The 13,081-nt window shown below is 37.6% G+C and overlaps 1 protein-coding gene across 1 annotated transcript in view; it reads left to right on the forward strand.

Annotated features, from left to right (window-relative positions):
• Nucleotides 1–1,814: 1,814 nt before the first annotated feature.
• The window catches only part of ZBED9 (zinc finger BED-type containing 9), a 33,535-nt gene continuing 22,268 nt past the window's right edge, over nucleotides 1,815–13,081 (forward strand). The window contains 2 exon segments of the mRNA XM_025044336.1: nucleotides 1,815–2,099; nucleotides 2,508–2,924. Of these exon segments, the coding sequence (XP_024900104.1) occupies nucleotides 1,815–2,099; nucleotides 2,508–2,924 (702 nt within the window).

The following is a 13,081-nucleotide window of genomic DNA, read 5'->3' on the forward strand; positions in this document are numbered from 1 at the left end:
GTAAAAGTGAGTGGTCTTACACTTAGTGAGGCACATGATAAATACTCCTCTGAAGGGCAGTTTGGCAATATCTAACAAAATAACCTCTAGCTCACCAATTTTTTCTTTTAAAAAGCCATCCTACAGAAATACAATAAAAAATAAAAATATATGTCTAAGGATGTTCATCGTAATATTTTGCAATGTCAAAAACTTGAAAATATGCCCATCCATTTAAAAGAAATAATATACAGCTACTAAAAAAAATGGGATATGTAGGTACTCACATGTTGGCTTGGCAGTTTTAGTTTAAGTTTCAAACAAACAAAACTGAACAATTTGCTTGATTGTAATATATAGCATGATCTAATTTTCATAAGTCACAAATTGTGAATTTATGTATTCAATTTTAAATAAGTTCGAAGACTATATACCAAACTCTTGGCATGAATTTTTCTGTGAAATAAATTTCAGGATGGAGATTTTTACTTTTTGCCATGCTCACTTTTGCGATACATACAGTTTGTTACAGGTATATATCACTTTAGTAATTAAAAGTGCAAATCTACCAAAAAAGTCAATGTCCTTCAGTAGAGGATTTAGAAATCATGTTTACTCCATGTTGACTGCCTACTGCTGTGCTCAGCATGGCCGTGATCATACTGTGTAGAAAATGAAAGAGGTAGAAGACAGAATCACTGACTGCAAAGGCTTAACGGTTGATCAGGGGACAACCACCAAATATAAGCGCAATGTGTTCATAGTGGCTAGGAAAATAAATGAGGAGGCTGCATCTCTGTCCTTTGAAGATCTGATGCCTCAGGCATATAGACAAAAAATTTATATACAATTTCACTGGGTTTAGTGACTCACTCAAGACAATTCACAGACACTGAGGGTAAGAATTTTTGATTTAGAAATTTCCAAAAGAAATCTGATTCTTCAAAGCCTTTCAAATAAGAAATGCCAAAATATGAGTGAAGTAGGAGGAAAGAGAGAGTAGGGAAGTGGAGCCATTAAGCAATTAAACAAATATTCCTTGGGCATCTATTATTTATTGAGTGTTCTAAACAAGGCTGTGATGAGGAGGAGGAAGACGAATCAAGGGTGACACTTGCAGTGATTCCTGCACTTTCAGACCTCTGGTAGCAGCCATTTCCTCTTGCCAAGGGCGTTTTCTCTTTAGTTAACTCCATCCACTCTAACACTGCCAGCTCCGTGCACCTTCACATACCTTGCCTTGGCGCTGCCTGAAGGAGCATGTGTCAGGTGGGAATTTTCTGGTTGCTCCACACTTAAGTGACTTACTAGGCTCTGAAGAGACGTCAGATTTTTCTCGTCAGTTTTCTGGGGGCCAGTTTCCCACACCACTTACAGTCACAACTCATAGGACCAGAAGGAGCAAAAATAGCTATTACTGGGATTAGGGAGAAGCTCATTTTCTATGGATCTTGGTTTCCCCATCTATAAAATGGAAAGATGGGACTAGATTTCACAGTTCGTTTTCAAATCTGACTTACAGTGACCTGGAAAGGAAAGATTGGCCCTAAACTAACTAGATAAAGTTCAGAGGGGAACCTACAAACTAACTGATTTGGGAAGCTCTTCTAGTTTTGTCTTTAGAATGCCGCGTTGAGTACCGCTAATCTGACTGCGGACGGCGGTTTATCACCGAGACATGGAAGCCCAGGGCAGCCTCTATACCAGCTCTGCTCACATCGTGACTCTGTCCACTGATGACAGATAACTGAGTAACTCGGGAGTTAAGTCTCTGTACAGTTTACGGAGAACTTGCCTCCTTGGGTTTACCAACCGGCGTTATCACGACCACCGAGATGATTGTACCACCGGGCATCCTAGAGCGGACCGGAAGTTTGCGCGTCTCACCCAGCCGGGCGGGAACGAAAAGTGGCTTGCGTTGGGGGTGTTCGAGGAGCCGACGCCTCCGTCTGGGAGGGCTGCCCTACGCCAACTCCTCAGGCTTTTTGTTAGAGGGTCAGAGTTCCTCCGAGGCGGAAGCTGCGGTCGAGGGGAAGGGTCAGTCTGCGCGGCGACAATCGGACCGACCTCCTCTGCTGACAGCTTGTGGTGTGGAAGAAGCCCCTCTCTCCGCGGGCCAGGCCTGCAGGGAACTCTGAGCGACCCTGTCTCTGGTTTCCTTGCTTGGCTTGTGTAACCACGCTTAAATTAGGAGCAAAGTATCCTTGAAAACCTGTTTTCTGTCTTGCAAGTAACCTGTCGCTCAGTTTGTGACCCTGCACCTTTTAGTGAGTAGTTCTGTACTATTTCTGGTCTTGTCAGAATTGCTTGATTAACTGCCCTGTGTTGTAAACAAATTTTTTTTTTTAAACTGCGTCTGTAATTTTTCTGTGTCAACAGTGTTTTTTTTTGTTGTTGTTGTTTTATTTTTTAATTTTTTTTATACTGAAGACTTTCTGACCAAAGATTAGGTGGGAACCTCAGGTAAAATTACCCATCTGACTAGACCCAAATTGGAGAGAGCCTTCCTCTGAGCTGTTCAAATTCAGAATGGCGGCAACCTCAATGGCCCAGCTTTGGCTGGCCAGGCTTCAGAGGAACAAGGAGAGATTATCAAAGTAAAGGTTAAAGAAGAAGGTCATGTTTGGGATCAAGAATCCTGCCTACAGAAGAATTTGTCTCATACCAGAGAACTCTCTCCTCAGCGTTTCAGGCCGTTCTGCTATGAGGAGACACCTGGACCCAGCAAGGCTCTGAACCAACTGCAGGAACTTTGCCATCAGTGGCTGAGCCCAGAGATACATACCAAAGAGCAGATCTTGGAATCGTTGTTGCTGGAGCAGTTCCTGACCATTTTGCCTGAGGAGCTCCAGGTTTGGGTGTGGGAGCACAATCCTGAGAGTGGAGAGGAGGTAGTGACTGTGCTGGGGGATTTGGAGAAGGAGATTGACGAACCTAGACAGCAGGTGAGAAATTGGAGGTGCCATCTTCTGTGGAAATTTTGAGTGCATGGGTCCAAGGTGGAGCAAGTGGGATTAACCACACTGGTAGCTGCAAATTCTGGTTTTGGGTATTATTTGATCACTGGTGTAGATGAATAGATTCATGCCTCACCCTTTCTTTATGCCTCTTTCTAACAAGATAGTTTCACCTGTCTAAGGTAAAATCCTATGTTTAATATTTATTTAATGTTGTTTTGATTATCCTTGTGTATTTTACCAGGGTGCTATAGTGTTATTAGTGCTCTGGTGGCAAAGTTGTATAGATTTTAAATAGTCTACCCAGTAGCTTTATTTTCTCCATAAATCCTTTTTTTCCTCTTTAAAGCCCTGGTAATTTTTTTTTATTTTTTAAAGATTTTTATTCAAATATAGCTAACATACAATGTTATATTAGTTTCATGTATACACCATATTATTCAACATTTATATACATAAAGAAATGATCATCGCGATAAGTCCAGAAACCATCTGACAACCATTCAATGCTATCACAGTATTATTGACTATATTTCCTATGCTATACATTCATCCCCAAGACTTGTTTTATACATGGAAATTTGAACCTCTTATTCTCCTTCACCCCCACCTTTTTTTTAATTTTTCAATTGCAGTTGATTTTCAATATTATTTTATATTAGTTTCAGGTGTACAGCATAGATATTTATATAATTTATGAAGTGATCCCCCTGACTAGTCCCCACCTGGCACTATATATAGTTATTACCATATTATTGACTATATTTCTTATGCTTTACATCCCATGACTATTTTGTTACTACCAATTTGCACTTCTTAATCCCTTCACATTTCTCATCCTACCCCCCAATCCTCTGTTATCTGGTGACCATCAATTTGTTCCCTGCATCTATGAGTCTATTTCTGTTGTGTTTGTTCACTTATTTTGTTTTTTAGATTTCACATATAAGTGAGATTATATGGTAATTGCCCTTCTCTATCTGACTTATTTCACTTAGCATAACACCTTCTAGGTCCATCTATGTTGTTGCAAATGGTAAGACTTCATTCTTTTTTATGGCCTGATAATATTTCATTCATTCACTTCTTCTTTATCCAGTTGTCTATTAATGGGCACTTAGATTGCTTCCATATCTTTGCTATTGTAAATAATGCTGAAGTAAACATAGGGGTGCATATATCTTTTTGAATTAGTGTTTTGGATTTTGTTGGATAAATATCCAGAAGTGGAATTGTTGGGTCATAAGGTCGTCCTATCTTTAATTTTCTGAGGAACCTCCATACTGTTCTCCATAGCAGCTGCACTAATTTGCAATCCCACCAACAGTGTTCAAGGGTTCCCCTTTCTTCACATCCTTGCGGTTTGTTGATTTACTGATGATAGCCATTCTGACAGGTGTGAGGTGATATCTCATTGTGGTTTTAACTTGCATTTCTCTGATGATTAGTGACGTTGAACATCTTTTTATATATCTATTGACTTTTTGGAGAAATGTCTATTCAGATCCTCTGCCCATTTTTAAGTTGGGTTGTTAGTTTTTTTAGTGTTTTGTTGCGTGAGTTCTTTATAAATTTTGGATATTAACTCCTTGTTGTATATATCATTGCAAATATCTCCTCTCATTCAGTACGTTGTCTTTCTATTTTCTTGATGGTTTCCTTTGCTGTGTGGAAATTTTTTAGTTTGATATAGTCCCATTTGTTTATTTTTTTCCCTTTCCCTTGCCCTAGGTGACATATCAGAAAACTAAGAGCACTTGTCAGAGAGTTTACTGTTTTCTTCTAGGAATTTTAGGTCTTACATTTAAGTTTTAATCCATTTTGAGTTTATTCTTACATACAGTGTAAGGAAGTGATTTAGTTTCATTTTCTTTGCATATGTCTGTCCAGTTTTCCCAACACCATTTATTGAAGAGACTGTCTTCACTCCATTGTAAATTCTTGCCTCCTTTGTTATAGATTAATTGACAATATAGGCGTGGGTGTATTTCTGAGCTCTTTATTCTATTTGATTGATCTATGTGCCTGTTTTTTATCCCAGTACCGTGCTGTTTTGATTATGATAGCTTTGTAGTACAGTTTGATATTAGGTATTCTGATACCTCTTACTTCGTTCTTTTTTCTCAAGGTTGCTGTGGTTATTTGGGGTCTTCTGTTGTTTCATATAAAATTTAAGATTATTTATTCTAATTCTGTGAAAAATGCTGCTGGTATTTTGATAGGGATTGCATTGAATGTCTAGATTGCTTTGGGTAGTATGGACATTTTAATGATGTTAATTCTTCCTATCCGTGAGCACAGTATATACTTCCATTTGTTTGTATCGTCTTCAGTGCCTTTCTTCAATGTCTCATAATTTTCCTAGTATAAGTCTTTTATCTCTTTGGTTAAATTTATTCCTAGGTGTTTTATTTTTACTGATGCAATTGTAAATGGAATTGTTTTCTTAATTTTTCTTTCTGATAATTCATTATATTGGTGTATAGAAATGCAACTAATTTGTGAATACTATTTTGTGTCTTGCTACTTTACTGAATTCATTTATCAGTGCTAAGTTTTCTTTTGGTGGACTCTTTAGGGTTCTAAATATATGGTATCATGTCATCTGCAAATAATGATAGTTTTACTTCTTCCTTTCCAATTTGGATACCTTTCATTATTTTTTCTTGTCTGCTTCCTGTGGCTAGGACTTCCAATACTATGTTGAATACAAGTGGTGAAAATGGACATCTTTGTCTTGTTCCTGATCTTAAAGAAAACGCTTTTAGGTTTTCCCCATTGAATATGATGTTAGCTGTGGGTTTGTCATATATGGCCTTATTATGTTGAAGTATGTTCCCTCTATTCCCACTTTGCTGAAAATTTTTATCATAAATGGATACTGGATTTTGTTGAATACTTTTTCTGCATGTACTGAGATGATCATATGATTTTTAGACTTCATTTTGTTTACTTGGCATATCATATTAATTGATTTGCGAATATTGAACCAACCTTGCATCCCAGGAAAAAAATCTCATTTAATTATGGTATGTGTATTGTTAAATTCGTTTGAAATATTTTGTTGAGGATTTTTGCATCTATGTTTATTAAGTGTATCGGCCTATAATTTTTTATTTTTATTTTGTAATGTCTTAGTCTGGCTTTGGAACCAAGGTAATGGTGGCCTCATAAAATGAGGCTGGGAGCCTTCCATCCTCTTAAATTTTTTTGAATAGCTTGAGAAGGGTAGGTGTTAATTCTTCTTTGAATGTTTGGTAGACTTCACTTGTGAAGTCATTAGGTCCAGGACTTGTTTCTGGGGAGGTTTTTGATTACTGATTCAATTTTGTTAGTAGTAATTGATCTGTTCAGATTTTGTTTCTTTCTGATTCAGTCTTGGAAGAATGTATGTTTCTAGGAATTTATTCATTTCTTCCAGATTGTCAAATTTGTTGGCATATATCTGCAGTATTTTCTTATAATTCTTTGTAATTCTTTTGTTGTGTCAGTTGTCACTTCTTCACTTTCATTTCTGATTTTATTTATTTGGATTCTCTTTTTCCTTGATGAGTCTGGTTAAAGATTTATTAATTTTGTTTGTTTTTCAAAGAACCAGCTCTTGGTTTTATTGATGTTTTGTATTGGTTTTTAAACTCTATTTTGTTTATTTCTGCTCTGATCTTTATTATTTCCTTCCTTATTTTTCTAGCTCTGTTAGGCATAAGGTCAGAATATTTCATATTTTTCTTGTTCTTGAGGTAGGCCCGTATTGCTCTGAATTTCCATCTTAGGACCGCTTTTTCTCTGTCTCATAGATTTTGGGTCATTGTGTTTTTGTTTTCATTTGTCTCAAGGTATCTTTCGATTATCTTCCTTGATCTCATTGTTAACCCATTTATTGTTTACTAGCATGTTACTTAGACTCTTATGTTTGTGGGGTTTTTTTTTCTTGTAATTGATTTCTAGTTTCATACCATTATGATTGGAGAAAATGCTTGGTATGATTTCAGTATTCTTAAATTTATTGATCTGTGTTTTGTGGCCTGACATGTGATCTGTCTTGGAAATTTTCCATGTGCACTTGAAAAAAATGTATATTCTGCTGCTTTTAGGTGAAATGCTCTAAAAATATCAACTAAATTTATCTTGTCTAGTATGTCATTTAAGGTTTTAGTTTCCTTGTTGATTTCCTGTTTGGAAGATCTAACCCTTGATGTCACTGGAGTGTTAAAGTCCCCTACTATGACTGTATTACTGTCACTCTCTCCCTTTATGTCAGTTAATATTTGCTTTATGTTTTTAGGTGCTCCTACATTGGGTGCATAAATGTTTACAAGTGTTATATCTTCTTGTTGTATTGACCGCTTTATTATTATGAAATATCCTTCTTTCTTTCTTATTATAGGCTTTGTTTTAAACTTTATTTTGTCTGATTAAGTCTTGCTATCCCAGCTCTTTTTAAATCTATTTGCACGAAATATTTTTTTCTATCCCTTTACTTTCAGCATGTGTGCGTCTTTTGATATGAAGTGAGTCTCTAATAGACAGCATATGTATGGGTCTTGTTTTCTTATCCCCATGTCTTTTGATTGGAGCATTTAATCCATTTACATTTAAAGCAGTTATTGCATTTCTTATAATACTGGTTTGGTGGTGATGGATTTCTTTAGCTTTTCTTGTCTAGGAGGCTGTTTATCTCCCCTTCAGTTTTAAATGGTAAACTTGGTTGTGGGTCCGTGCTTTTTATCACTTTGAATATTTCCAGCCAATCCCTTCCAGCCTTCAAAGTTTCTGTTGAGAAATCAGCTGACAGTCTTATGGGAACTCCCTTGTAGGTAACTAGTTACTTGTCTCTTGCTGCATTTTAGATTCTCTGTTTGTCTTTAACCTTTAGTATTTTAATTATAATGTGTCTTGGTGTGTGTTTGTTTGGGTTTATCTTGTTTGGTATCTCTACACTTCTTGGATTTGCATGTCTATTTCCTTTACCAGGTTAGGGAAGTCTTTCATCACCGTTCTTCAAATATGTTGTCAATCTCTTGTTCTTTCTCCTTCTAGTTCCTCTATGATGCAAATGATTTTATGCTTGATGTTGTTTCAGAGGTCCCTTAAACTATCTCATTTAAATTTTTTTTTTCCTTTGGCTATTTGATACCTTGTCTTCTCAATCACTGATTCAACTCTCTTCTTCATTTAATCTGCTCTTGATTCTTTCCATTGTATTCTTCATTTCATTATTGTATTCTTGATTTATGACTGGTTCTTTTTTATGGTTTTGTGTATTTTTTTAATGCTTACTATCTCTTTGTTGATGTTCTCACTAAATTTCTTAAGCATCTTTATAACCAGTGTTTTACAGTTTTTACATGGTAGACTGCTTGCCTCCATTTCATTTACTTCTTTTCTTGGAGTTTTGTCCTGTTCTTTCATTTGAGACATGTTTTTTTTTGTTTGTTTGTTTCCTCATTTTGGCTGCCTCTCTATTTGTTTCTATGTATTAGGTAGATCTGCTATGTATCCCCATTTTTGTAGGCTGATCTTATGTAGTATATGTCCAGTGGGGCCCAGTGGCTCTGTCTTCTTCATCACCTAAGCTGGATGCTCCAGGGATATCCCCTGTGTGGGTTGTGTGTGCCCTCCTTTGGTAATTGAGCTTTGATTGCTGTTGGCATTTTAGTGGGTGGGATTGACTCTCACGTTGACTGACTATGGCCATGACCACAGCATATGAGCTGCTTTGTGGTGTCTGATCTCATGGAATGGGATTTGCCTCAGCAGGTTCTGGTGCTTCCAAAGAACATTCTTTGGGTATACCACTTGTGAGGCTAATTGGGTGGTGTTCTCTTGTGGTTGAACCTGACTACCAGGTATGCTTGTTTGAGGGCCCTTTGAGAGGGGCTCCTGTATAGGCCAAAGTCAGCCACTGCCTGAGACTGGTCCAGGGTTACCTGGTAGGAACTACAAAGTGATCTGTGGCTGGTTGTTGCCTATGTTAGACCTGGAGGTGTGTTGGACAGGCCATGCTGCAAACCGAGTCTGGCCATCACCAATTCGAAGCCTAGTGTAGCTCAGCAAATGTGCAGGGGACCCTGAGGCCTGCTACCACCTAAATGGGGCCTAAGACTCCTTAAGAAAGACCATGCAAGTGAATACTGGCTACCTGCAGGTTGCCAAAACAGCCTCTGGTGGTGTATAATATGGCGGGATGGAGTTCCAGATTGGGATGAGCGGTTTACAATGGGTTAATGCAGATTCAGATTTGACCCCAGTCCTGAGCCTGGGTTCACTTCACAAAAGTTTCAGAGCCCACTGAGGCCAGTCGCCACCTACCTTAGGGGCCTGTGGACCCCTAAGAGTTCTCTAGAAAAGACTGTAGCATGGGCCAACACTGGCTTCTTGCCAACCAGGGAAAAACCTCTGGTGTTTTGCAAGTTGGGTGGTGCAGGGTCCCAGGGAATCACCAAGGTGGAGTGAGCAGATCTCACCAGGCCAATGAAAGCTTAGATTTGACCACGTTGGGGGAGGGCTCAACACAAGAAGTTTGGCATCTGCCCTCCAGCTACACAAGAAGTGAGCTCAATACAGGGACAATGGCAGCTTTCCCTCCAGCTTACCCTGTAGCCACACAATTCAGTCTTTTCCTGTATGTCTTTGCTACCTCTTGATCCTCAGTCCCTCTGCCAGAGTCCAGGTTGAGTTCCTGGGCATAAGAGAGTCTGTGTGTGGGCCCTTTAAGAGGAAGCCTGGGTTTGTAGCTGCCTTCAGTCTCACCGGATGGATGGAATCCCCACTGATTTTCACAGCCAGTAGTTGTGGGGACTTCTCTTCCTGACACTGGTGCTTTGGGATGTGGACCTCAGTGCGGGGCTGAGACCCCTTGCTCTTCAGGAGGACCTCTGCAACTGAGATATCAGTCCCAGTTCTCTACCATCACACGTGGGTATGGGGCCAGCCTGTTTTGCATCTCCGCTTCTCTGACCAGTTGAGGTTGCTTCTTTATATCCTTAATTATAGGACTTCTTTTCAGCTAGTCTTGAAATGGTTCTCCAGGTCGATTGTTCTATAATTTACTTGTAATTTTAATGTGGTCACAGGATGAGGAAAGCACAGTGTTTACCTACTCTGCTGTCTTGACCAGAACTCCAATTCTGTTGTATTTTTGGTGCAGTTTTGCAGAAAACATTTTTTTTTTTTAATGAATTTATATGTTATGTAATAGCATAGATGCCTCTACGGGCAGTCTGTTTTCTCTAATCAGCACATTTTTTCCCTTTGTTTCAAATAAACAATATATATTTGTCTCCGTTACAGTTTTCTTCTTCTAGCTTTGTTGAAAAATGCAGCTGTTGCTAGAACTTGGTGTTTGAGCAATCCTGGATTATATTCTGAACATATTTGATAGCTTTTTATATGACTCAGAGTTATAGATATTGCCTAGTCTTGTTGAGTATCAGGTTCTCATAAATGTTTTTTCATATTTTTTTCCTCTGTGATTTTTGAAAGAAGGAGGGAAATGCCATTGTTGCAGATACTTTTAGCTGCCAATCCAATATGTAGTCTTCCTTCTTTTTTTCTTAAACAATATCTATTTTGTTCATGTTGGCAGTGTACCTAATTAAATACTTTTTCAGCTTTCCTTGTTCTAGAGTTGTCCATGGAACATACTTCTGGCCAGGGAGAAATAAGCATATTTTCTGGGGAAGCTTTTACTTGTGTTATAAAATGGGACAGATGTGTTTAGTTCTGCTTTTTCTTATTTCCTGTCTTCAACATGAATGTAATATGTGGAGCTGTAGTAGCCATCTTATGACCATGAAGTGATGATAAGCATAAGGAAAAATACTGATATGTTAAGAATGGCAGAGCAGAAATATAAATGCAGTGTCCCTGAAAAGAACAGTTAGGTGAGTCACTGCCAGCAACTGCCCTCCTCTGGACTTCTTGTGACAGAAATAAACTTCATGTGACAAAAATAAACCCCTATTTGTTTAAGCCACTATAAATTGGGTGTTCTAACTAATTGGGAAATATGTGGATTTCTAATGAATACAGCCATAGTTATTCCACCATTTTAAAACCAAGAGTTTCTTATTAGAAATTTTAAAAATCAAATCTAAGAATTGTATAGTGAAAGATAAATGACTGTCATAACCAATTTAAAGTAATTTCAGTTTTGTAATTTGTTATTACCATCCCCTTTACATTTCTGTGGTAGAGGCAGAATAGAATTCCTTCTATTCCAAGAACAGGCTTACCTGCCTTGGATTGTTCCCTCTGATGGTAGAGGAAGTAACAGGCTAGATATGTGTGTGTGCACACATAAGCTTGTGTGGTGGGTGCATCACAATGAGCCATATTCATATTTTGTCTCATATCTTAGTTGCTTTGTTACTAAAACCCAATTTTTTGAGTCCATCTGCCTGTGTGCACTGGCTGAGAGAAATGCTCAAGCAGGAGTTCACAGTGAAGAAAAGAAGTGGGTTATTATTATAGAACTGGCCAATCTGAAGTGTGGGCAAGCTCATGATCAGAAAGACCCAATTCTGTGTGGCATGTAGGTTACAAATTAAATGGGGCAAAATCACAAGACATTGTGGGGTAGGTATTCAGCTTGTGTTAGGATTTGATTAGGCAGAGGTGAAGTAATGGTAATAAATCATTTCTTCAGGTCTTGAGGACAGCTCTGAGGTCTGCTTTGGTATCCCTCTGTCTGGTTTCATGGAAAAATAGCCAGGGGGTCATTTTGCATAGGCTTCATTTGACATAAGTTAGGTCAAGATGTTATCTTTAGCCTGCCAGAGGTCCAGACCTAGTGACCACTAGTCACATTTGGCCTATTGTCTTCTGCTGCCTCAGGGAGAAGCTAGGTCTAGGAGGTGTAGGAAGAGAAAATGATTTCTAAAGCTATAGTCACAAATAAAATCAAATTATGAGGACCCTCGGTTTCAGCTCTAAGAGCTGTTTATGCTTAAACTAACTTTACAGAATTGATAGCTTGTTTACTTACAAGCAGTGGGTTACCCTTTCTCCCAGATGACTTACATCCCTCACTCCAGGGTCCTGTTTGCCCTAGTTATGAAAAGATTTGGGGAAACTGAAATGCATGCTATTATATTATACAAAGCAAGCTACATGAGATAGTCTTAGAATCAGAGAAGGGAAAATCTTACCAAAGGGAACTGGCTGAACCATTTTCTGAATTTTGTTTTAAAAGAAAATCGACTCGGTTTCTTATATATTTTATAAGTTTAAGGAGAGGAAGTAAATTTATAATATGGTGTCCAGATTGAGGGAAAAGAGCATGATAAATTCCTTAAATCTCGCCATGATATTTAATACACCTTCACTTTCATTTCCTTTCAAATTGATATTTGAATTTCATTGATCAAAATTCATATTTTCATTTCATTTCCAATATCAATGAATATTTCCTTTTGTAACATTCTGGTTTTTGTGCAATTTGGATTCAGTATCTATGGACAGACATACAGCCATACAGCAGAATAGGTTCTATCCCTGACATCTTTTAAATCCTTTAAACTATTTCAGCATCTTGTTCTGCTTGGTGAATCTGTATTATTAGAGTTCATATTCCGACAGTATTTGTTCTCCACTGATCCACTGGTCTATAGAATTGAGGGGGAAAAAACATCAACATTGTTTTTATACAATCTAAAATAGTCATGGTTTAATATTAGTGGCTCAGAAAAGTTTTCTCCATAATGTTTTATGTTTCTAATCTTAATCACTATGTACCAAAGTCATTTCAGAAACTTCTTTATTCAGTTGAGGATAAATTTCGGGAGACTAGGATGATGATAGAAACAAAATAATTTCTTTCCATGGATATTGCTGAAGAGTATACAATTATTTGTAATCTACTATACATTTTAAAGCATAACATTTTCATTAGCTGACACCTGCAAATACACAAATCAATACCTATATTAACTTTCCTAGTCCAGCAAAAATTAGATAATTCTGCTTTATTGTGAATTATAGGATAATCCTAGATTATTTAAACCAGCATTTCTTTTCATTGTACACAAATGGAGATTCAGTAAATGAATTTAAATAAATTAGAACATGCAAATCAATAGTATTTTATGGTAATTTAGGTTGTGTCACAACTTCATTCGGGACTCTGTAATTTAGATTGATTA

The sequence above is a fragment of the Pteropus alecto genome, unplaced genomic scaffold, assembly GCF_000325575.1.
Source record: "Pteropus alecto unplaced genomic scaffold, ASM32557v1 scaffold173, whole genome shotgun sequence".
Taxonomy (NCBI): domain Eukaryota; kingdom Metazoa; phylum Chordata; class Mammalia; order Chiroptera; family Pteropodidae; genus Pteropus; species Pteropus alecto.